At 42.4% G+C, this 24,495-nt stretch overlaps 1 protein-coding gene and 1 non-coding gene across 2 annotated transcripts in view; both read right to left on the bottom strand.

Annotated features, from left to right (window-relative positions):
* CLMN (calmin) overlaps positions 1-24,495 on the bottom strand; it is a 133,756-nt gene that overhangs the window by 41,495 nt on the left and 67,766 nt on the right. The window contains exon 2 of the mRNA XM_038766346.1: positions 986-1,047. Coding sequence (XP_038622274.1) covers positions 986-1,047 — 62 coding nt within the window. The remainder of the gene's footprint in view (positions 1-985; positions 1,048-24,495) is intronic.
* Positions 13,691-13,828, bottom strand: LOC119937655. Its single transcript, XR_005454177.1, has one exon. It is a non-coding gene; the product is annotated as a small nucleolar RNA SNORA7 (small nucleolar RNA).

Genomic DNA, 24,495 nt, shown 5'->3' with positions numbered 1-24,495 from the left:
TTTGTAACTGAAAGATAATGCTTCTTTTATTGAATGAAAGAGTGTCTGGGGAGAAGAGTTAGAAGGATGAAAATAAACTCTGAGAAGACAGTTCTCTTCCAAGTACAATTTCACTGTGTTTCTCAGGACTGAAGAAAGTAGCTGCGATGAGTTATGCTAGTGTTTGAGGAGGGTGTCCATTTTTTGTCTAAATTCTAGCTTGGTGACTTCTCTTTTTTATGGCAAATGCCTAATTCCGACTCTGCCCTCTGATTCCCTGAAAGTTTCCTCCTCGACACTCCATGCCCAGCCTAGTGATTCTGCAAACTATATTTGGTAGGAAATGGGTGAGCAACAGGATTCCTCATCCAAATTAAAATTACATGGACAAAATGTGCCAAGCACAGATGACTGCATTCTGGTGCTCTGGGCTAGATAGGTGAATTCTTCTCCTTTAAATGACATGAAAAACGAAACTCTCCCTTCGTGAACTCCATTTGATTTTTGTTTTTTACTTGGTGCTAACTCAAACTCCACAGAAAAATGAACAGCCAAAGCTCAACCAAAGATGAGAAGAAGCTGTCTATCAGGAGCACTGTCACTCTCCTCACACTTCAACATATGGGGCTTTTTTCAATTAGGAAAGGAAACTGCCAATCTTGGTGCTTTGGAGTGCCAGCAACATGAGCAAACTTGATCTTATTAAAACCCAGATGTGTTCATCAGATTCCTTATTCCAGCATCCAAGCCAATTAAAACTGATAAAAATTCATTTTGCTAATTTACTTTTAAGTCCCCTGTTCCTTAAATGTGGGCATACTTAAACACTGTCCTCCCATTTAATTTTTGTTTAAATTCATCAGATTCCTTTCACATACAGGAATAAAATGCTTTCACAGTTCATGTTCTTGTTTTGGCCAGTAGCCTATTGCTTCCCTTCATTCCTCATCTGTGCAATTACACAACAGAATCAAGAAATACAAATCAAGGTCTGAGCTAGTCATACCTTCTCCAGATGAAGATTGATCCATCGGGTGAATGTTCTCTTCTGAACATTTTCTCTTTCCACTGGAAAAAAACCAAACATTCATTTTAACTATGAGGAGAGTTGTTTAGAAAATTCCTACCTCATCTCCATACAATCAAGTATTTAATGGTACTATCAATTTCTAAGGTATCTGATTAGCTAAAAAAAAAACCCTTCCTATTTATAATGCCTGAAAACTGTTTCAGAAGAAGGCTCACCAAAAACTCTTTTGACTCTGGTTGCAAATAGGTTCTCAACTTCACTGATGCCTTTTTTTATCTATTTGCTTTACCTTCTCAGATGATAGATGACATTTACTACTCAGATATATATATATATATATATATGAAACCACTCAGCTTTCCTTAAACCAGGGGGTTATTTTTCTGACAAACTCCACATTCAGGGAAATTCAAGTAGCAACGGTAGTAATAGTATTTATTAAGTGCTTACTGTGTGCAAAGCACTGTGCTAAGCACTGGGAAAGAATACTCAGGTGAATTAGACATGGCCCCTGTCTCTCAGAGGGCTCCCATTTGCTTTGACAGACACCACACACATGCACACGACTGTTTCTTCCAACAGTGCATCATGTTCTATTCAGACAGACACGCTTTGACAGAACAATGTTCCCTGATTCTGTAGCAGCGTTCTCTTCAGTAGGCATAGTGGAAACGCACAGTGAAAGACTGGATTGGATACGTAAAGTCTACATCCTTTTTTGGCCTTGGGAAATTTACCAATGCCCAGAATCTGCAGTCCAAATGCTCCAACCCAAAGGCAACCTTAAGACATTCAGCATAAGATTTGACAATTCTGAACACTTCAGCATGTAAGGAGTCAAGGGAGGCCAAGCAAAATGTGTGCACTCACCTCAGTAACCTTAGGAATGAGTTTTAAATAGAAAAAATCTTAGTGCTTCCACATTCTCTTTCTCTCCAGGCCCAGGCCTGAAGTCTCAAATGGTGCAATCTAATTCCCTAGCCCAATTATGTTGTATCTACTCCAGCACTTAGTACACTGCCTGGCACATAGTAAGTGCTTGGCAAATACCTTTAAAAACAGTCCACCACCAAAACAAACAAAAAAGCTGTCCTACATCTTTCTCAGGTGGTGTGATGTGTAGGAATCTGTGTTCCCATAGCTGAGCAGGGATTTTCTCCTGGAATGTGGTTGAAACATTGGGTGGCTGGAGACATCCTGGTTGGGGGGGTGAGGGGGAGGGGGCTAATCACTTGCACAGCAACTAACGGCAGAGGCTATAAGTGTCCTGGTTCTTATTTTCACCCCCATCCTGAATCATCCAGTTAGACCTGAACACAAATTATTATTACTATTATTTATAATAATAATAATAATCATGGTATTTGTTAATTGCTTACTATGTGCCTGGCACCGTACTAACTGCTGGGATGGATACAAGCTAATCGGGTTGAACACAGTTCCTATCTCATGTGGGGCTCACAGTCTCAATCCCCATTTTACAGATGAGGTAACTAAGGCTCAGAGAAGTAAAGTGACTTGTCCAAGGTCACACAGTAGACAAGCGGCAGAGCTGGGATTAGAACCCACGACTTTAGAAATCCCAGGCCTGTGCTCTAAGATCCTGTAGGTCATTGAGCAGACTCTGTACATCTTTTGTTCTCTCCCAGAGTGCTTAAAGCAGTACTTTGCATTCACTAAATATCACTGATGATGATAATGATTATTCCTCCTTAGTCCCTAAATATTCCCAATAATTCTCAATAGGAATAGCCCAGCATAGATTTATAACCCCTTTACCACTTCTAGGAATACCCTCTTTTTGACCTTTTCCAGTTGCCTAAAGTAACGTGCTAGTGAGTGGACCTCTGACCTTTCTCCAAAAAAGGCACTTTTCCGTCCTAGCGCAGTAAGAGCCCGAATGTGCCTAGGTACTGTTCTGGAGAAAGTTAACAATAATAATTGTGGTATTTGTTAAGTGCTCATTTTTATTGAGCGCTTACTATGTGCAGAGCACTGTACTAAGCGCTTGGGAAGTACAAATTGGCAATACATAGAGACAGTCCCTACCCAACAGTGGGCTCACAGTCTAAAAGACTGTTAATCCCCATTTTACAGATAAGGTAATTGAGGCCCAGAGAAGTAAACTGAGTTGCCCAAGGTCACACAGCAGACAAGTGTTGGAGTCACATTGGAACCCAGGTTCTTCTGACTCTCAGGCCCCTGCTCTAAAGTCACTTAACTTCTCTATGCCTCAGTTACCTCATCTGTAAAATGAAGATTAACACTGTGAGCCCTGTGTGGGACAGACACTGTGTTCAACCCGTTTGCCTTGTATCTACTCCAGCATTTAGTACAGTGCCAGGCACATAGGGAGCACTTAACCAATACCATAACACAAAGAAAAATTTCCATCGGAATTTGCTCTATTGCTGATATATAGGATGTCCAGTGGAGGAAGACATGGGGATTTCATAACCGACAACAGTTAAGACTTTCATTTCATTTCTTGAAATGAACTAACCAAAAAAACAATAAAGTTACCCAGTCCTGGTTTTCAACATACTGGAAAAACGCATTACAAGTGTTTAAAACCATTTTACATTTCTTTAGCAATAAGAAAATAAGAACCAATCTACCTCCAGGGAAATAAGGAGTTCGGTGTTCTATAACATCTGCATTGCTTTTCCGATCAGGCTAATTATGAAGCAAATAGCAGCTCCCATAAATCAAAATTTTAATATTGTGCTTTTTGATCTTTTCATTGAAGAGTCAGCGGATCGCAATTGCACATACAACTGTACTTGGCGGTTTTCATTTTTTTTCATCCTGTAAGAGTAGCTGGTGTGAACTACTGTATGTGTCCCTGCCAACAACTCAGAATAGTTAAATAACTAATTCCAGTAAAAATCTAAGTTTATGGGCAGAGAGGGTGGAGTGGGGGTGGGGAGATTCAGTACTCCTTAAGTATGCTACAAAATAGAAAAAGACCTAAGTGGTTTTTCTATAGGCTTTTCTTTTGAAACAAGTCAGGATTCATTTAACAAAATCTAAAACACCCAGCGGCAGAGATTATGATGCAGTTGGGACACGAAGAAACAATGTTATTATTCTCAGCTAGATTTTAAGATTTCAATCTAGGAAATAGACTCCAGTGGGATGGGCAGCAGGATGAATCTGGTGGCCCACACTTTCAAAATCTGAAGAAATTTATATTTGGTCTATGTCCTGGGAGATGAATCTGAGGGACAAGGAAGAAATATGGAAAAATAAAAGAATACGGAAAAAATGTCCATGGTACTTGATAGAAATGAAGAATCCAACTTTGTGTCTGTAGTTTTGGCTTAAGTATAACCAGAAATGCACCATTCAGGGAATTCTTAAGCTACATTTCCAGACCTATTACGTGAGCAAATGGGTTCAGTCATTTGGCTCGGAGATTTATTTATTGGTTTGCTGCTTTATAGAGCACTTTCCCTCTGAGACCTTTCAACATGGATCATCTAGCATGATACACACTCCATAAAACTGAAAACAGGGGAGAAAACAGGAAGGGAGAAATTGAAGAACAGAAGAAGTCAAGAAGGCGATGTTAGATTAGGAAACGGCAGACTCGAACCTCAGGTTGGAGCTAGTCAAATCCAGGCCCCATTGGATATTACTAGTAGACTTTCAGGATGACACTGTGCATCTCCGCAGCCCTTCCCGACAGCACCCCTTCCTCCGGACCTGGAGATGTGCTCTCCCTCTCACCTCACCATCTCTACTCTACTTTAACAAAAACTCCACTTGAGTTGTAAAGATCATAGCTGAACACCTCCAGACTAAGAAGCTGGAGAAACCGAGAGGACAAAACCCCAGGAGACAAAACATAAGAGGACTGGGCTTTTTGACAGTAAGATTGCCGGTACTTTCCAGATTCAAATGAGCTGACTTGTTGGCACTCTGCCTCTAATTCAAGCTGCATTTATAGGTAGAATCAACCAAACAATGGCATTTACTGGGACGTGCTGTTTGCAGAGCATTGTGTTGCTGTGTGACCTTGGGCAAGACAATTTCTCTGTGCCTCAGTTTCCTCAACTGTAAAATGGAGATTCAATATGTGGGTTGAATTAGAGGGACGAGTCTCACAAGTGCTTAATAATAGTAATAACAATAATAATAATAATAATAATGTTATTTATTAAGGGCTTACTATGTGCCAGGCACTGTACTAAATGCTGGGGTAGATAAAAGCTTACTACAGTGCTCTGCATGTAGCAAGTGTTCAATAAATACTGTTAATTGACTGATGAGTGGAGAATAATGCCAATGGGTTTGTGAGACAAGGAGGCAAAGTGGTGCTGTCTACAGGGATGGTAATGACATGGAGAGGACAGGGTTTGGATGGGAAGATGAGGGGTTTTGTTTTGAACATGTTAAGTTTAAGGTGTTGGGGGGACATTCAAGCAGAGATGACCTAAACTCAGGAGGAAACGTGAGGCTGCAGAGAAGGAGAAAGATCAGGACTGGAGGGATAGATTTGGGAATCATCTGCATAGAAATGGTAATTGAAGCCTTGGGAGTGAACCAGTGCTCTACAGGGTGGATGGAGATGGACAATAGAAGGGGATCCAGAACTGAACCTTGAGGGACTCACATAGTTAGAATTGAACAGAATTGAGCTAAACTGAAAAATCCATGAAAATGAACTTGGTTGAAGGAAGAATGAAATAAACTGTCACAAATCAGCCTTGGTTCAACCTGATACTACCAAATACCCCCAAAATCGAATGTAGAAAAGCAAAAAAAAATAAAGCCAAACCCTCTTCGTTTTTTTTCTGTTATTGTCACTCAGACAGTTTTCCCCATGGTCTTTTGTGGACCTCCTGATTTTGCCAGTAAGGATCGGTGGAGACTCTATAAACGTTAAACAGTTTCTATAAATTAAATGGGACCTTTTTTCCTTCTCCATTACCATTGTGTAAAAGATGCAGAAAGCCAATCAGCTTTAAGGTTTCAGCTTCAACGTGCACAGTTTACTGGGGGGCTGCGTTGGCTTTACAGGGTGACTAGAGAGCAATAACAACATTATAAAAATAATAATTACACACACCATCTGGCAGGCCCGGGCACAAGTGCGGTGTGTCACACTGGAAGAGGAATAGCTCCCACTGTGAGCGCTATATGGGGATGTAAAGTTAGAGGGTGGCGGATATACTGCATCCCTGTTTGGTTCTAACATTTGGAATTTCAGGATTCAGCCGTCACCCTGACCTTGCCAGGAAAAGAGAGTTTGAAACCCAAGGTGAGACCCCCAAATGTTCACAGGGCCTGAAGTGTTACTTGTAAGGATTTGGGGAGCACATTTACTGGTGAAATGTGTTCACCTCTGGAGATGGGAAGGAAAGGCGTCCTTAAAATCACGCTTAAGTTTGTTGGCTTTTATGATCCCCAAACCATTTCTTTTCAAACTAATTGGAAAATCGATTTCCAAGCACCTGTTTGCACAGACTGAGCCGCTTTCTCTGGCCCTCCTCCTGCCCTCGCCATACACGTCCGGTGCAGGAAGTAGCTGGGCCTGCGGACAACCCCATTAGGCTCCAGAAAAAAAGCCTCCCACCCTAGCCCTGACACTGTGCAGCAGTACATAGACCATGGTTCTGGGAGTCACAGGGACCTGGGTTCTAATCCTGCCTCCACCACTTCTCTGCTGTGTGACCTTGGGCAATTCACTTCTCTTTGCCTCAGTTACCTCATCTGTAAAATGGGGATTAAAACTGTGAGCCCCAGGTGAGGCAGGAACTGTGTCCAACCTGATTAGCTTGTATATAATCCAGTGCTTAGTACAGCACCTGGCACAGAATAAGTGCTTAACAAATATCATAGGAGAGAGCAGGGCAAAGATGAGGCTTTACAGGATTGTTCCATCTTCCCTGGTCTCCCTTGCTTCCCCCTCAACCTGCCATGACACTTTCTCTTCTCACCACCTAAGCAATGAGGTTCATCCAGTTTGGGCAAGATTAACTTAATTTATGGAAATCATAATGCTACACACACACACGCTGACCCAGATTCCTCCTACACCAAAGTCATCCCAGCCATCCCCACTGGGTGGTTTTAGGCAAGTCACTTCGCTTCTCTGTGCCTCAGTTTCCTCATCTGTAAAATGGAAACGTAGGAAAGCAGCATGGTCTAGTGGATAGAGCATGGGCCTGAAAGTCAGAAGCACCTGAGTTCTAATTCTGCCTCTACCATTTGTCTGCTGGCTGGCCTTGGGCCAGTCATTTAACCTAACTGTGCCTCAGTTACCTCATCAGTAAAATGGGAATTAAGACTGTGAGCCCTATGCCAAATAGGAACTGCTTCTGATCTGATCAGCTTGTATCTACCCCAGTGCTTAGTGCATTGCCTGGCACATAGTGAGCGCTTAATATCATACAAAAAAGACCTAATTAGTCTATCAACACCTAGTAGAAACACAACCTCATTAGGTGGTTTCATGCTGTTTTTCTGTGAGCCCCTTGTGGTAAAGGGACTGTATCTATTCTGATTACCTGGTATCTAACCAAATGCTTAGTAGAGAGCTTGGCACATTGAAAGTGCGTCACAATCACTAACATTATTATTACTATTATTATTATTATTATCATCATCATTACCGGAGAAAACTGGGCATCAAGGGATACAACATTGACTCCTTTGGGCCTCAGAGAAACAATCTAGAGAGTTTGTGCCTCAGTGATGCCCAACTGGTATTCAGCAATGGAAGAACTTGGTTGTTGATACCTTCAATAGGGTTTCTCTGTGGTTTAATCAGTATGATGTAGTTCAACAGCTTCAGAGGAAGGCGATGGTAAGTTTTTTAAAGTAAGAGAAGCATGGTGTTAGGTAGGGAAGCAACAAAAGAAGCTAAGAAATGTCCTAAGAACTGCGGTATCAGAGGAGAAAAGTGAAGGATCAACAGCTCCAACAGTAACAATGAGGATTTAAAGATAATTCAGCCCAAATGCTCTCGAGCTACAACTTGGGACATAAGCACTGTCTTTTACCAAGCCAGATTAAATGGTTTCTGGCTATAATTTTCTGAAAGGCCTGGAGGAAATGAACTATTTATTTGTGCAAATATACATCCCCTGCTGTTAGAAGTTCTCCACTGCCTACGTTAACATCCCCACAGCGCTTGAATATGGAAAAAGACTGGGGAAAATAAGGGACAGCTTCCTTGCTGCAAAGTAGTTTCACTGGCCTGTACATTAAAAAACCATCTCCAAAAGAGACAAATACATTTACTCATGAAGCACTGAACTGACCCGGCGACGTTGTAAGGTCACAGGTACCCCAAGAAGCTGCTTCTTTAGCAGCTTTATAGATGAAACTGTTCATTTCACAGAAGAGAAAGAAACTTTCGCAAGAGGGAAGGAAACCTCTGCTCGCCCAATGGGCAACTGCACAGTGCTCAGAGTGGGCAAGAACAAGCTGTCAGGGTGGCTGGAAATGCAATTAACAGAGGGAGAATTCAGCAAAGCCGTTTCTCTGGAAAAAGGTCCAGCCTGACTCCCCATTTGCTAGTTTTACATGCTTCACAGTCTTTCAACACCTAGGAGAAACACAACCTCATTAGATGGCTTCATGCTGTTTCACTTCAGAAATAAAATGAAAACAAATTAAGCAGCAATGGAGGAAAAAAAAGGAAAAAGTCAAACCGGAGTAAGGGCCTGGTCTGCCCAGAGGATCTATAGCTCTAAGGTGTAGTCTGAATTAAGAGTGCTGAGGGACTCTAACCCACGAAGCCTGGCTTCACGTTATTAAGTCAGGGCTCTAATGCGGCTTGAATAAATCGTAATTTTTGCATTTTAATTTCCCTTTTCTTTTAATTTTTCAATTGGATGTCCAGATTGATGTAATTTCACAATAATGTGTCTGTTGCAAGTGCTTAGGACAGTGCTTTGTACAGAATAAGCACTCAAATATGAATGAATCTTTATTGACAATATGGATTTGGGCTGCCCAATGTTCAATTCTGGTAATAATGAAAACAAGAAATGCTCCATCTGAGGTGCTCCTTTCAATTCCTGGCATTTCCTCCTGGGGCTTGTTCTACAATTTTTTTTTTTTCTCATGCTGGTAGAATCAGTGAACAGGTTAGTGTTGCTTATCAACAGGAGTGACTAATAAAACTAGCTGGAACCTGTAAACAGCTCTCTAGAACAAACTGGTGGTCTTGTAATATGGAACAATAATAATAATAATAATAGCAATAATAAGGGAAGCAGCTTGGCTCAGTGGAAAGAGCACAGGCTTTGGAGTCAGGGGTCATGGATTCAAATCCCGGCTCTGCCAATTGTCAGCTGTGTGACTTTGGGCAAGTCACCTAACTTCTCTGTGCCTCAGTTACCTCATCTGACAAAATGGGGATTAAGACGGTGAGCCCACCCATGGAACAACCAGATAATAATAATAATGATGGCATTTATGAAGCGCTTACTACCTGCAAAGCACTGTTCTAAGCGCTGGGGAGGTGAGCACCTTGTAACCTCCCCAGCGCTTAGAACAGTGCTTTGCACTTAGTAAGCACTTCAGAAATGTCATTATTATTATTAATAAAGCAATAATGATAATAATTGAGGTATTGGTTAAGAACATTCTATGTGCCAAGCACTGTACTAAGCACTGGATTAGATTACAAGATAATCAGGTTGGACACAGACCCCTTTCCAGATGGGCTTACAGTCTAACTAGGAGTGGGGAACAGGTATTGAGTCCTCATTGTGCTCATCTGTAAAAAGTCAAGTGACTTGCCCAAGGTCACGCGGGAGAGATGGGATTTGAATCCTGATCCGCTACCAGGCCCAGGCTCGTTCCACTAGGTCACGCTGCTCTAGGATAAAGCCACTTTATTTTCATTTGGGACCCAAATCATATTCACCTACTGGTCCCTGAGGTAACCAATTAACATCTATGGATCTCGTCCCATAGTACTCCATTTCTCAGCTGTTTCAAGAACGTTTACCATTGCTTCAATTACACACCAAACTAAATTTTCAATAACTGATATACATTGTAGTGTTATCTTTATAGCTAAAAAAAAAAATAATAATTGACCCAGCTTACTACATTTTTCCCTCCAGGTTGCATCCTGCCTGGTGTGTGTGCTAAATTTCAGTTTGCTATGATTTAGAACAGATGACATCATCCATCCATAAAACCTTAGGCTTACAAAAAGGACATTAATGATGGCACAGTCATGCCACTACAGACTGGTATTGTATTACTTAATCTGAAATCAAGCCCCTGGAGCTCCCAGCTGAAGCTATTAAATGAGTTGTTTGTTAAAAATTACTCACTCATCAAGATTCCTGTAAAACCACTTTGGCAGGTATTAGACCTCTAAATACCTTTTCTTTGCCTCAACAAAGCCCAGAAGACAGTACTGTGCCACAAGCTGTGACTCTGGTTGGCATCATGAGTGAATTAATCTAAGGATTGGGAATGGTGGCACTGGTGGGTGTGTGGGGAACCCACACACAGGAGGGGAAGGAGAGCTAGAAGGACCTGGGTTCTAATCCCGGCTCCACTACTTGTCTGCTTTGTGACCTTGGGCAAGTCACTTCACTTCTCTGTGACTCAGTTACCTCATCTGTAAAATGGGGATTGAGAATATGAGCCCCACATGGGACAGGGACTGTGTCCAACCTGATTAACTTGTATCTACCCCAGTGCTTCTCACATAGCAAGTGCTAAACAAGTACCATACATATTATTATTATTATTATCATTATTATTATGAGTCTGTGCAGGAGTCCGACTCCTATGGATTCTCACAAACCCATGTGCCACTCCTCAGTGGGGAAGGCAGCAAAATGGCTCCTGACTGGTCACAAACTCGAATACGAGCATGAATTTCTGATGGCCAATCAACATCCTTGCTGTTGTACTACTGCTACTTATAATAAAAACTGTGGTATTTGTTAAGTGCTTACTATGTTCCAAGCAGGAGGAGATAGTTACAAGCTAAATCAGGTTACATACAGTCCATGTCCCACATGGGATTCACAGTCCTAATCCCCATTTTACAGATGAGATAACTGAGGCACAAGAAGCTAAGTGACTTGCCCAAGGTCACACAGCTGATATAATAATAATGATGGTATTTCTTAAGCACTTACAATGTGCCAAACATTGTTCTAAGCACTGGAGGAGATACAAGGCAATCACGTTGTCCCACATGGGCTCACAGTCTTAATCCTCATTTTACAGATGAGGTAACTGAGGCACAGAGAAATTAAGTGATTTGCCCAAAGTCACACAGCAGATAAGTGGCGGAGTCTGGAATAGAACCCACAACCTCTGACTCCCAAGCCCACGCTCTTTCCACTAAGCCACGCTGCCTCTATAATTAAGTTACTTGTTAAGCACCTACTATGAGCCGAGCACTATGCTGAGGGCTGGGGTAGATACAAGTTATGTTGGACCCTGTCCCCATCCCACATGGGGCTCGCAGTTTTCATCCCCATTTTTTTTTTTTTTACAGATGAGGTAACAGGCACAGAGAGGTTAAGTGGTTTGCCCAAGGTCACACAGCAGACAAGTAGTGCAGCCAACATTAGAACTCAGGTCAATCAAATCGCATTTATTGAGCGCTTACTGTGTGCAGAGCACTGTACTAAGCGCTTGGGAAGTACAAGTTGGCAACATATAGAGACAGTCCCTACCCAACAGTGGGCTCATAGTCTAAAATATGATGATGATGATGATGGCATTTATTAAGTGTCCTTCTAACTCCCAGGCCTGTGCTCTATCCACTAGGCCATGCTGCTTCCACAGCACATTACGCGGCAGAGCCGGAATTAGAATCCACAACCTCTTACTTGCAGGCCCGTGCTCTTTCCACTAAGTCACGCTGCTGTCTCGAGATATTAAATGTGACTAGGTCCGGCCCTATGCAATTTCTTTGACCGTATTTAGCAGGGAGGAGAAAAGTTCCTCCATTCCATCTGTACTATTATTTTTGGCAAACGAAGAATCTAAAGGGCCAGTAATAGCATTATCCCTCAGGGAACGGGGTCATGTGTTCTAAGAAGATCAGGCAGCACGATGTAACGGTCTTCAGTGCCCAGCAGTTCAAAGTCTATCTGCCTTTATGAGTTGTCTGTAAAACTTTCTTTTCCTCAGTTCGGAACGGATCGGCGTGGTGGGGTGCACCTTCAATTTCTTATAAAGTCTTAATATGATTTTGAAACAGCCTTAAACCATACACAGTGGCCCGCGGCACCGAGAGCAGCGGGACTGGGGGTGGGAGGGAGAATGGGACTGACCTATTTTCTGCTCATTACAGTGACCCCAGGGAACATTCTCAGGATCTCATTCCAACCTCTTAGTAATAATAATAATGATAATAATAATGGTATTTGTTAAGTACTTACTATGTGCCAGGCACTGTTCTAAGTGCTGGAGGGGACACAGGCAAATCGGTTTGTACATAGTCCCTTGTAATAATAATAATAATAATAATAGTGGTATTTGTTAAGCACTTACTATGTTCCAGGAACTGTTCTAAGTGCTGGCATAGATAAAAGGTAATCAGGTTGGACACAGTCCCTGTCCCACCTAAGATTCACAGACTTAATCCCCATTTCACAAATGAGGGAACTGAGACGTAAAGAAATGAACTGACTTGCCCAAGGTCATACAATAGACAAGAGGCAAAGTCAGGATTAGAACTCAGGTCCTTCTGACTCACAGGCTCATGCTCTATCCACTAGTCCATGCTACTTCCCTACCCACTTATCACCTGGTCTTCTCCACTTTGTTTTTTTTCTTTCCAACTATCTTCTTCCTTATATACATTTGCGCCCATGGATATTCTTTCTCAAGCTGAAATCTTGAAATCAGATCTTCATTGTTTTCTGTGCATTTTATCAGTGTTTAATGCGGATTAGAGTTCAAAAAACACCCTGGCGCCCAAAAACACATGTTAAGCAAGGACTCCTTGGACAATATTCTCTGAAATTATAGATGTGGTATTTGTTTAGCATTTACTAGGTGCCACACACTGTACTCAGCATTGGGATAGACACAATAATAATAATGATGATGGCATTTGTTATGCACTTACTACGTGCCAAGCACTGTTCTAAGAGCTGGAAGAAAGGCACTAAGAATTATAAGCCACTCCAAGCTGCTTGGGGTGTGATTTGGATTGATAAATATGTGGTTGACCTCTGACAGGGAAGTTTTGATAACTGGGGAAGGGGCACACCACAGCCAACTCTCCAGCACAACAATCAGTGGTATTTATTGAGAGCTTACTGTGTGCAGAGCGCTGTACTAAGCACTTGGGAACTTACAATGTAACAGGGTTGGTAGACACTTCCCTGCCCACAATGAGCTTATAGTCCAGAGGATGAGTGCATCTTCTGCGAGACCCCCAAGACACACCCACATTTTTGCTATGGCCAAGGCCAGGCTGGGCCCATGGAGATCTCTCTGGAAATGTTTTGTCTTATGCTGTCGAGTTGATTCCAACCCATTGCTACTCTATGGACACAACTATCCCAGAATGCCCCACCTCCATCTGAAACTGTTCCAATAATGCATCCATAGAGTTTTCTTGGTAAAAATATGGAAATGGTTTACCATTGCCATCTTCCACTCTGTTAACCCGAGTCTCCAACCACAATTCTCTCTCATGCTGCTGCTGCCCAGCACAGGTGAGTTTTGACTTGTAGCAGATTGCCTTCAACTAGCTAGCCACTGCCCAAGCTAGGAATGGAATGGGTATGCCCCTGCTTGACTCTCCCTCCCGAAGCAGAGACTGGTAGAGTACTGGAAACTCTCCAGGTGCAATCCTGAGAGGGGCCTCTGGAAATGAGGTGTGCTGAAAACAACCAGGATTGAAAGTCAGCCTGCAAAGTATCCTGGGGGACCTGGGTTCTAATTCCACCTCTGCCATTTGTTTGCTGCTGCTTGCTTGGGCAAGTCACTCAGTTACCTCATCTGTAAAATGCGGATTAAGACGGTGAGCCCTATGTGGGACAGGGACAGTGTCCAACCTAATTACCCAATTATTTTGTATCTACCCAGCACTTAATACATAGTAAGCACTTAAATACCACAGTTATTTTTATTATTATTAACACCTTAACCCAATCCCACTGTAGCCTTAACCTGGGCCTGCCAGGAACTAACTCAAATTAAGGACAGAGTAAAACCTGTCCTGTTTGTAAGAGCATTTGGTTTCTGGAGACTGGTTTGGAATAGTCTGCCTTGCCCACTACTGTTATGTTCATCCTCATCCAAAGTGCTCATGTCATTGCTAAGGACAGCACCTGTACCTAGAAAATCAAAGGTTTCTGCTGCCTATTTAACTAAATTTTGTCAACTAAATTTTTAGACCATAGTTGAGAAGACCCCTCTCAGGATGGCACCTGGAAACTTTCCAGTATTCTACCAGTCACCGCTACAGAAGGGAGAGTCAAGCAGAGGCATATGCATTCCATTCTTAGCTTGGGCAGTTGGCTAGCTTTGTAAGACAATTGGCTACAAGTCAAAACTCAACTGTGCTGAGCAGCAGGAGCATAGGAAAGAGTCCAGGGCAGAGACTCAAGTTAACTGCGTAGAAGGCGGCAAAGGGAAACCACTTCCATATTTTGACCAAGGAAACTCTATGGATACACTACCAGAATTATTGCAGATGGAGACAGGGTGTTCTGGGAGAGATGTGTCCATGGAGTCTCTCTGGGTTGGGAATGACTCAACAGCATAAGAAAAGTTGAGAAGAAGTATGAACTATTGGAAAGAACATGGGGTGGGAGTCAGAGGACAAGCCACTTGTCTGCTGTGTGACCTTGGGTACTTATTATTAATAGAACTATTATATCTCATGAAAGTAGTGGTTGCCTGCCTTTCTAAACAACTGAAAAAAATGACTGTTTATTTCTATCAGATAATTCACTCCAAAAAGCTATATAAACTGTCCATACAGCACCAAGAACTATTATCCAACCATAATTTCTTAGAGGAAACATACAAAATTTTACTCATCTCCAATTTCCCTCCCAAATATATTTCCTTTCTTCTCTGATAACCCGCGCTAACAATACTTATTTACTTCCTCACATCCAGCCACAGAAACTGCACGCCCACTGAGAACCTTCTCTAAAAGAGACGACATGTTGCATTAACTTCAATCATAGGCCTCCTTGAAATTCAAGGAGACAAGAGACAGTCCTTCCCGTTTGCTCAAGAAAAGTTCTTGCCTACCAGTGTTTGTCCGTTTGATGCACTAGTAAGAAACAACGCTTTGTCTATTTTCAGTTTCACTGCAGGAAAAGTAAACAATATCAGCTTTTAGGATAGGTTTCTCCTGGACCTGGGCCCTTGAAGGAGACTTGTTTCATTCAGTCATATTTATTGAGCACCTACCGTGTGCAGAGCACTGTACTTGATTCTGCCAGCTACTGATCCAAAGGGAATTATCAGGAGCATCTGAATCTCACTAGTATTTCAGAGATACTCTAAGTATATCAATGGAGGGAGTTGTCTAGGTTGCTGGAGAAGGGTCTCTAAAGGGCGAGCAACCCAACAGAGCACAAATTTTTGGATCATCATCGACAGCATTTAGGGACCAGCTATTGTGTGCTGAGCACTAAAGTAGGGGCTGGGGACATATAATAAAAATAAAATACTTGATTTCAACTCCTGAGAGCCTCTGAATAGATTATCCCAACATTCACCATCTGGCCAAACATTTGGAGTAGTCGATCAATCAGTTGTATTTATTGAGTGCTTAATGTGTGCAGAGCACTGTATTAAGTGCTTGGGAGAGTATGGAGAAGCAGCACAAACAAATGGAAAGATCCCGGCCCTGGGACTCAGAGGACCTGGGTTCTAATCTTGGTTCTGCCACTTGTCTGCTGTGTGATTTTGAGCAAGTCACTTAACTTCTCTGTGCCTCAGTTCTCTCATCTGCAAAATGGAGATTCAATACCTGTTCTCCCTCCTACCTAGATTGTCAGCCTCACATGGGAGCTGATTATCTTTTCTCTACCCCAGGGCTTAGTATGGTGCTTGACAAAGTAAGCGCTTAACAAATGCCACAAGTTAGTATTATTATCACACTATAAGAGAGGTGGTAGATGGACCCACAAGGACCTTACAGTCTAGAAGGGAAGACAGGCATTAAACTTGGAACAGTGCTTTGCACATAGTAAACACTTAACAAATGCCATCATTATTATTATTTAACTAATTATAAATACGTACACAAGTGCTGTAACCTACTTTTGTTTCTCTGGTGTCCAGGCTTGGCTTTTGTGTGAGAAAAGATAGGTCCATGTGACATTGTCACTGAACTGAACAACATGGTGGGGGGGGGGGGGGTCCCCTTTTAATTGGAGACAGAGGCATAGACTACAAGAACCATTGGTTAGACTTAATTATGTTGCTGCTTCATTCATTAATTCAACCATATTTATCCAGTGCTTACTGCATGCAGAGCACTATACTAAGCGCTTGGGAGAGTACCATGTAACAATACACACATTCCTTGCCCACAACGAGCTTACAATATAGAGGGTTGCTTATGTTCTTGGCTTCTAACTCCAGTGGACTGGTCTCATTTTCATCAGAGCACCCCCCTCCCACCCCAGCCATTCTGAAGGAAGCTTAGTTTTGGGCAAGAGTGCATATAGTTCACTAGAGAGAAAGACTTTCTGAGAGTCTCAATCCCACTTAACAACTTCTCTAACACTGTGAGTAGAAGCAGCATGGCCTAGTGGATAGAGCCCAGACCTGGGAGACAAAATGACCTGAGTTCTAATCCCAGCTCTGCCACTGTCTGCTGTGTGACTTAGCAAGTCACTTCATTCTCTGTGCCTCATTTACCTTATTTGTAAAATGAGGATTAAAGCTGTGAGCCCCATGTGGTCATGAACTGTCTCCAAGCTGATCAGCTTGTTTCTACCCTGATGTTTACTACAATGCCTGGCACATAGTATGCATCTAAATACCACAAAAACGGGAAAGTGGATGCCAGTAGGTTCTTTACTCCATTATAAATTGAAACTGACTGGCTATGGATGTATATTTCCCCAGGACAGTATTAAGCTCCCTGAGGGCAAGGATTATATCCACTAACTCTATTGTATTGTAGTTTCCCAAGGGCTTAGTAGAGTGTTCTGAGCATAATCGATGCTCAATAAATACCAATGATTGGTTGATTATTAGTATTCATTCAATCATATTTATTGAGTGCTTACTGTGTTTAGAGCAATGTGCCACAGTACTGAATTGCCAAACTTGTGCAGAGCATGGTATTGTGTCCTGTGGGGAATTATGCAAGCAGAATAAAATGAAGTTCCATCCCTTGAATTTAAATTCTAATGAAGACTTTATAGTCCAAGGTGTGTGGGAGGGGGAAGAGGATGGACCAGAATACTCAGATAATTAAAGTAGTCAGAAGCATTCCATTTCAATACCACAACAGCGTTGTATTGAGTGCAAGGGAAGAGAGAAATATTCCTTCTTAATGAATCACTTCTTTGGTGGACAGAAAACAACTATCGACCTTGTGCAGCAAAACAGGGATCTCAGGTTTCCTGTGGATTCTGTAAAGTTAGAAAAGAGACTGAACAGAACTAGACTCATGGGGTTCCATTTGCATCCTGCATCTTTCAACGTCTGTCAGATCAAATTGGCTTGACATAAATCCAAAGATGAGTTCTCTAACCTACAGTGTTGCAAAAGCAGCCTGGTAGATAAAGTCAAGCTGTGTCCTTTCTGCTTCTTACATTATCATTTGTAATAGAGATTCTGCAATAAGGCTTTGGATGACAATTTCAGAGATACTACATGAAGCCCAATAGCTATGCATACATTGGGCTTGACACCCCTAATGATAGCAAAAACAGTAAAAACAGCCTATAGAAGACACTCATACCAGGGTTCAGAGGCAGATTCTCATGCACACATGCTCGGGCCAGGTGATTAATCAGGGAACACACACATAACACCCCCAACACATAGACACACCATGGAGAGGGACAAGGAAGTAAAAGGAATCTGACTCAAAGAAAAGGAGAAGACAAAGCTGAAAACTTACTTGGCCTATGATTTTGTTTTTTTCTTAAGGATAAAAGCACCTAAAATGCCCCCTTTCACAATAGTGAATTGGGATTGTCTATTGCTGAATTGTACTTTCCAAGCACTTAGTACAGTGCACTGCACACAGTAAGCACTCAGTAAATATGACTGAATGAATGAATTTTCACCCTTGACACTAGAACCTATTCACCATGTCTCACTCGTCTCTCCTGCTTCCGTCCCTTTCTAGTGCTTGGAACTCCCTTCCCTTTGCCATTTTCAAACCTCTCTGAAATCCTACCTCCTCCTAATTTTTCCTATTCCCTGGTTTTATCCCTGCAATTAGCAGGTAAGTTGGCCCCGGCTGGAGCTTCAGTAGACCTGATTATTTTCTTTGCTGCATTTAATGGGAATCTCAATCCTGTTCGTGCCAATCACGCACTACGTACTCACCAACAGAACTCTCTTTTTTTAATGGTATTTGTTAAGCTCTTACTGTGTGCCAGGCACTATACTAAGTTCTGGGGTAGATACAAGCAATTGAGGTTGGATGCAATTTGTGTCCCACTAGAGGCTCACAGTTATAACCTCCATTTGACAGGTGAGGTAACAGGCACAGAGAAGTTAAGTGACTTACCCAGACACACAGCAGACAAATGGCAGAACCGATATTAGACTCAGTTACTCTGTTACCTTGTTACATACTCTGTTACTCAAGCATTCACTCACCTACATATTCACTTTCTTCCTCCCATCCTTAAATTAGGTTACCTTTCATATTCCCTGCTAGATTGCAAGCTCCTCAAGGGCAAGGATTGTGTCTACCATTTCACTCTTCCAAATGCTTAATACAGTGCTCTATATACAGTAAGTTCTCAATAAATGTTTGATTGATTGAGCCCATGGCCGTAGGCCTCCCCTCTATCCCTTACAAAAGACCTTGCTTTCTGTCAAATCTTGCTTTCTGTATTAAGTGAGCATCTACTGTGTGCAGACCCACTGTTCTAAGCATTTGGAAGAGTATAATAAGACAGAGTTGGTAGACATATTCCCAGCCCACGGAGCGATTAAGGGGCCTAGTTTTGGATAGTTCACTCAGTGTTGGCTCTGTCCATCTTGGGAAGTCAGGTACTTGGCTGGTAGCCTGGTGACCAGGCCCACTGCACTACCTAGAAAGTTTCTCAACCAGTTTACGGCTACCACTAGCCAGGATGACCTGGTTAACTGCTGGGACAGTAACCACGGTTTGGGACACACAATCAAGGCCTCAGTCCGAGGTCCATGCCTGTATTTGGCCAGCTCCACCCCTATCTTTCCATACATACATGCATACGTACATACACCCACCTTTAGAACCTCCAGGCCTAATTCTGCTTTAGCCTGCTTTGGGTCTGACTCCATTTGTGCCTTGGTCCCAGCTCCTCCCCATGGATCACAATCCTGAACCATCTCTGGCTTTGCTCTTCACCCTGACAGGGTCTTGGGGGGCAGCGGCCTTCGTTTCTCTTGTTGGAAAGTGATAACCCCACTACCAGCTCACCCCATCCCACTGTACCCCTGATTTGGTCCTGAGCCTAGCTGCTTTTCTGGCCAGTGTAGGTCAATTGTCTGCTCCATCACCCATTCTGCATCTGGGGGGCCTATAAGCAATCCTGCTGTTAGTAGAGTTTCACATTCACATACTCTTCTGGCTCCGAGTTCCTGGAAAGTAGAAACAGCCTTGACAGAAAGTGTCACCACAGGGAGAAATAAGAGATAAACTCTCATTGGCAACCTAAGAGATGTTATGGTTGACCAGAAAGGTGAGTTACTCTGGCTCATCTGGATTACCAACTGGGATTAAAGACTTCCAGAGGGACGACATATCCATAAGAGTTTAAGTGTACTCACTACCCTATTAAGTGTGTCAACAGTCCATGATCCATCAATCTTTTTAACAAAAATCCTCCTGCTTTCCATCTCTAACACAAACACAAATGTGTTGAAACTTTTGGTTTTCTTCAGTGTGCCAACAAATCTACTCGGTATCACATCCCTTACAATTGCCCGCATGACTTCTAAACAGCCCCGATCTATTTTCTCAATCCAGGCCTGTATTCCTCAACCATCACTCTACACAGACTCTCTGTCTAGCCCATATGCCCATTCCAGATCTTATCAGTCCACAGCTGCCCTCTCAGTTCGCTTCTCTTGATTCAATTTCAGACTTGAGTGCAGAATATTTCTTCAGAAGAATTTGTTTGCATTCCTTGGGCTAGAACAAGAAAATCAAAACCTGCTGGCAAGACTGAAGCAGGATAATAAAAAAGGCAGAAAGCACTGGGCAAGGTGCATAAAATCTGGGAATTACAATTCTGCTCGTTTCCCATCGAGTAGGATCAAGAAGAATAATTACTCTTGTGGTGCACAATTACCTTTCAACAATCGTAAGGTGATCTAAGCACACAGGGGTCCTTCAATTACCACTCTAAGTAAAATTGGAACTAAAAGCAAAATCGAGGCAAAAGGCCTTTTTCTATACAATTAGTATTACTCAATTTGCAGTCCTATCATAAAAGTGGATTTTTCTCTTGCTCTTTTTTCCAGGACTTCTAGATCATGCATATGCAAGATAAAGAGTCTTTGCATCTTGTCACCCTGGAGTAAGCAAAATGGGTAAAGTCCCAAACCCAATCTTGGGACAACTGAGTGGCTCAATCTGTCAATCAGCGGTACTTACTGAGTACTTCCTGTGAACAGAACACTTTACTGAGTCCTGGAAGAGAACAATACAATAATAATAATAATAATAATGGTATTTATTAAGCACTTACTATGTGCAAAGCACTGTTCTAAGCTCTGGGGAAGTTACAATGTGATCAGGTTGTCCTACATAGGGCTCACAGTCAATCCCCATTTGACAGATGAGGTAACTGAGGCCCAGAGAAGTTAAGTGACTTGCCTAAAGTCACACAGCTGACAAGTGGCGGAGCCAGGACTTGAACCCAAGACCTCTGACACCAAAGCCCGGGCTCTTTCCACTGGGACATGCTGCTTCTCTACAGAGTTGGTAGACACGATTTCTTGCCCTGAAGGAGCTTATCAGCAGCCAGCCCCAGACTTGGCAGCTCTGGAGATCCACTCAAGCTTAAATCCTTTAGAATTGTGGACTGTTACACCATGGTCCAGACAATCTTGGTCCTTTCTCCTATTCTCCCACTTCCCAGGAACTTTTGACCATGAGGCAGATGGAAAGCATACCACAGATATGCATGCAGCCAACAATGAAAAGAAACGGCATGTCTTAGTGGTTACAGCATGAATCTGGGAGTCCAAACGACCTGAGTTCTAATTCCGCTCCATCACATGTCTTCTGTGTGACCTTGGGAAGACAACCTCTCTGGGCCTCAGTTACCTCAACCGTAAAATGGGGACTAAGACTGTGAGTCCCATGTGAGACAGGGACTGTGTCCAACCTGATTAACTCGTATCTACCCCAGAGCTTAGAATAGTGTTTGGCACGTAGTAAGCACTTAACAAGTACCATGATTGTTATTATTAATATGAAAACAGGATAGAAAAATGTAAGAGGAAGAAAGCATTTTTTTTAAAAAGGAGTTGCCAAGTCTGGCCTCTTCCACACTGCTCCTCAGGGTTCTCCAGGAGCAACATCAATGAAGAATTTTGTCCATACTCTCTGGGCTCCCAGCCAGATTTGGTTTCGAAAGTCCAAAGTCCTGGGTCATTTGGGGGTAGAGGAAAAACCCTGATGAGATTTCAAACAACCATTTTATCCCTCAAACCAAATACACTCACCCTCAATTAGAGCGGCATAGAGCTGAAGCATGAAGGAGGTGTTCACTTAGAGCAGAAAAAATACTGAAATGTGAAGTCACATACCTAAAACCCCAAAACGCACAGAGAGCAATATCCCACTTAGCACTGAGTTGGGATTGGAAGGGTCAGCGGTCAGAGGCCCACTCCCCATTCAAGCCGCAGTCTTAAGGTGACAAAAAACTGCTAAGAGCCTGCAACACTTCTGCTCATGTACTGTTCTAACCCTGCCTGGCTTGAGCTGTATTTCTAAAACATGACTTCGGAAAGAGAACAATTCAAGGTCGGAAGCATTAGGCAGGTATCCTGAGCTAAAGGAAAAAAACACAAGCCTAGGAGTCAAAGATCTGGGTTCTAATCCCAGCTCTGCTACTTGTCTGCTGTGTGATCTTTGTCAAGTCATTTAACTTCTCTGTGCCTCAGTTTCTTCATCTGTAAAATGGGGATTAAGACTATAAGGCACAAGTAGAAAAGGGACTGTGTTCAAACAGATTACCTTGTACCTACTCTAGTGCTTAGTACAGTGCCTGGCACAAAGTAAGCACTTAAACATCAGTATAAAGATGGTTGGCATTCTTATGCCACTACACACAAAAAATTAAGCTTAATAAGTGCATAGTAAAATAGAATTTGGTGGTATTTTATTGTTTTAAGCTCTTACCACATTTTAGATTTTTCATTGATCCTGTGCAACTTGTACTGGCTAAACACTGCACTCTTCTCCATCCCTAAAGCCCGCAACTTTGACAATACCCTTAAATCCACTCGCATGTTCGGCTTATCATCAAATCCTGTCAGTTTTATTCATTCATTCATTCAACTGTATTTATGAGTGCTTACTGTGTGCAGAGCACTGTACTAAGAGCTTGGGAAGTACAAGTTGGCAACATATAGAGATGATCCCTACCCAACAACCCTACCCTTCACAACATTTCCAGAATCCACCCTTTCTTTTCTACCCAAATGCCCACTGGGTTGGCCGACACTCTTGTCATATCCTGACTCTTCTACTGCATCAACCTTTTCACTGATCTCCCCGATACCTGTCCCTCCCTACTTCCCTCGGCTGTCCAGATCATTTTTCTAAAATATCACTGGGCACACCTTTCCAGTCCTTAACCGCCAAACAAGGTTGCTTATTCCTCGCTACATCAAGCAGAACCTCCTGATCATTTGCTGTAAGGTACTCAACCAGCTCTTTCCCTTCTACATATCTAACCTCTTCTTCCACTCCACCCTTCACATTCTATGTTCCTCTCAAGTTAACAGACTCACTTGGTCTCACTCTCATCTCTCTTGCTACTAACTTCTTGCTCACAACCTTCCCCTGTTTGAAACTCCCTTCCACTGCAAATTAAACAGACCATAGCTTATCCCATCTTCAGAGTCCTTTTGAAATCACATCTCATCCATGAGGACTTCCCCAATTAATTTCTAATCTCCCCACATTATATTCCTCCCACTGCTAGACCTCTGAGCCCCTTACACAACCACCCTTAGATTTAATGCACATATCTTAAGCTCCCTACTGTTTAAGCATCTTCTCTTCTTCAAATCCCCTTTTATGTCTCCTTCCGACCAGTAAATCATTTAAATGTCTGTCTGCTCTGCTAATCTGTAAAGCCCTTGAACACAGGGATCATATCTACTAACCTCAGTCACTGAGGACAGTGCTCTGCATAAAGAAAGCACTCAAAGATACTATTGCCTTGCAAGTTGAACATAGATACTTGGCATCCTAACCAAGAGTGAAATGAATAAGATGGAGCAATGAAAAGGGAGTTAACTTCTCACTGACAAAGAGAGAATCAGAGAGATAGTAGGAGAGAATGAGGGGGAGTGAGAGCATGAGGAGGAGAGAGAGAGAGAGAGAGAAAGAGAGAGGGAAAAAAAGAGTGCGAGGGAGAAAGAAAGAGTGAGAGAAGAATGGTGGCCTACTGGAAACAGCACAGGCCTGGGAAACAGAAGACCTGGGTTCTAATCCTGAATCCACCCCTTGTTTGCTGAATGACTTTAGACCAGTTGCCTAGCTTCTCTGTCCTTCAGTTTCCTCATCTGTAAAATGGGAATTATTTATTTGTTCTCACTTCTACTTAGACTGTGAGCCCCATAACTTCAGGGACTTTGTCCTACCTGATCATCCCGATTCAAACTCAGTACTTAGTACAGTATTTGGCACATAGTAAGTACTTAGCAAACACCACTGTTATTTTTCTTTTTATTATTATCATTATTATTATTATTATTGAGAGAGAAAGAGATAAACAGCTAGTAAACATGTCAGACCTATAAAGGAATGGACCACAGAGTTGAATATGAGTCAGAAGTGTTGAGATTATTAACAAATAGAAAAGGCAAATATAAACTACTGTCAGGCTGAAGGGCAGTCCACATATCCCTTGCCAAAGCTAAGAGAGCCATGGGAACTGGTAAATTGGACTATATGTGCTGTCGATCTAGATGATTTGGAACACCAACATGAATAGATTCTTTCATGAAGACTGGGGTGGATCAGTAGGTAAAGTCCGAATCACTATGAATGAATTTGTAGATTTTATTTGGAAGATTTACTTTACAGGATTGATTTGATTTATGTCTCAGCACCAACTGGTTACTGGAACATCAAGGTT

This window comes from Tachyglossus aculeatus, chromosome 1 (genome assembly GCF_015852505.1).
Source record: "Tachyglossus aculeatus isolate mTacAcu1 chromosome 1, mTacAcu1.pri, whole genome shotgun sequence".
In the NCBI taxonomy this organism is placed as follows: Eukaryota; Metazoa; Chordata; class Mammalia; order Monotremata; family Tachyglossidae; genus Tachyglossus; species Tachyglossus aculeatus.
Note: the sequence above shows the minus strand (reverse complement) of the source record. Positions and strands in the feature narration are given on the sequence as shown.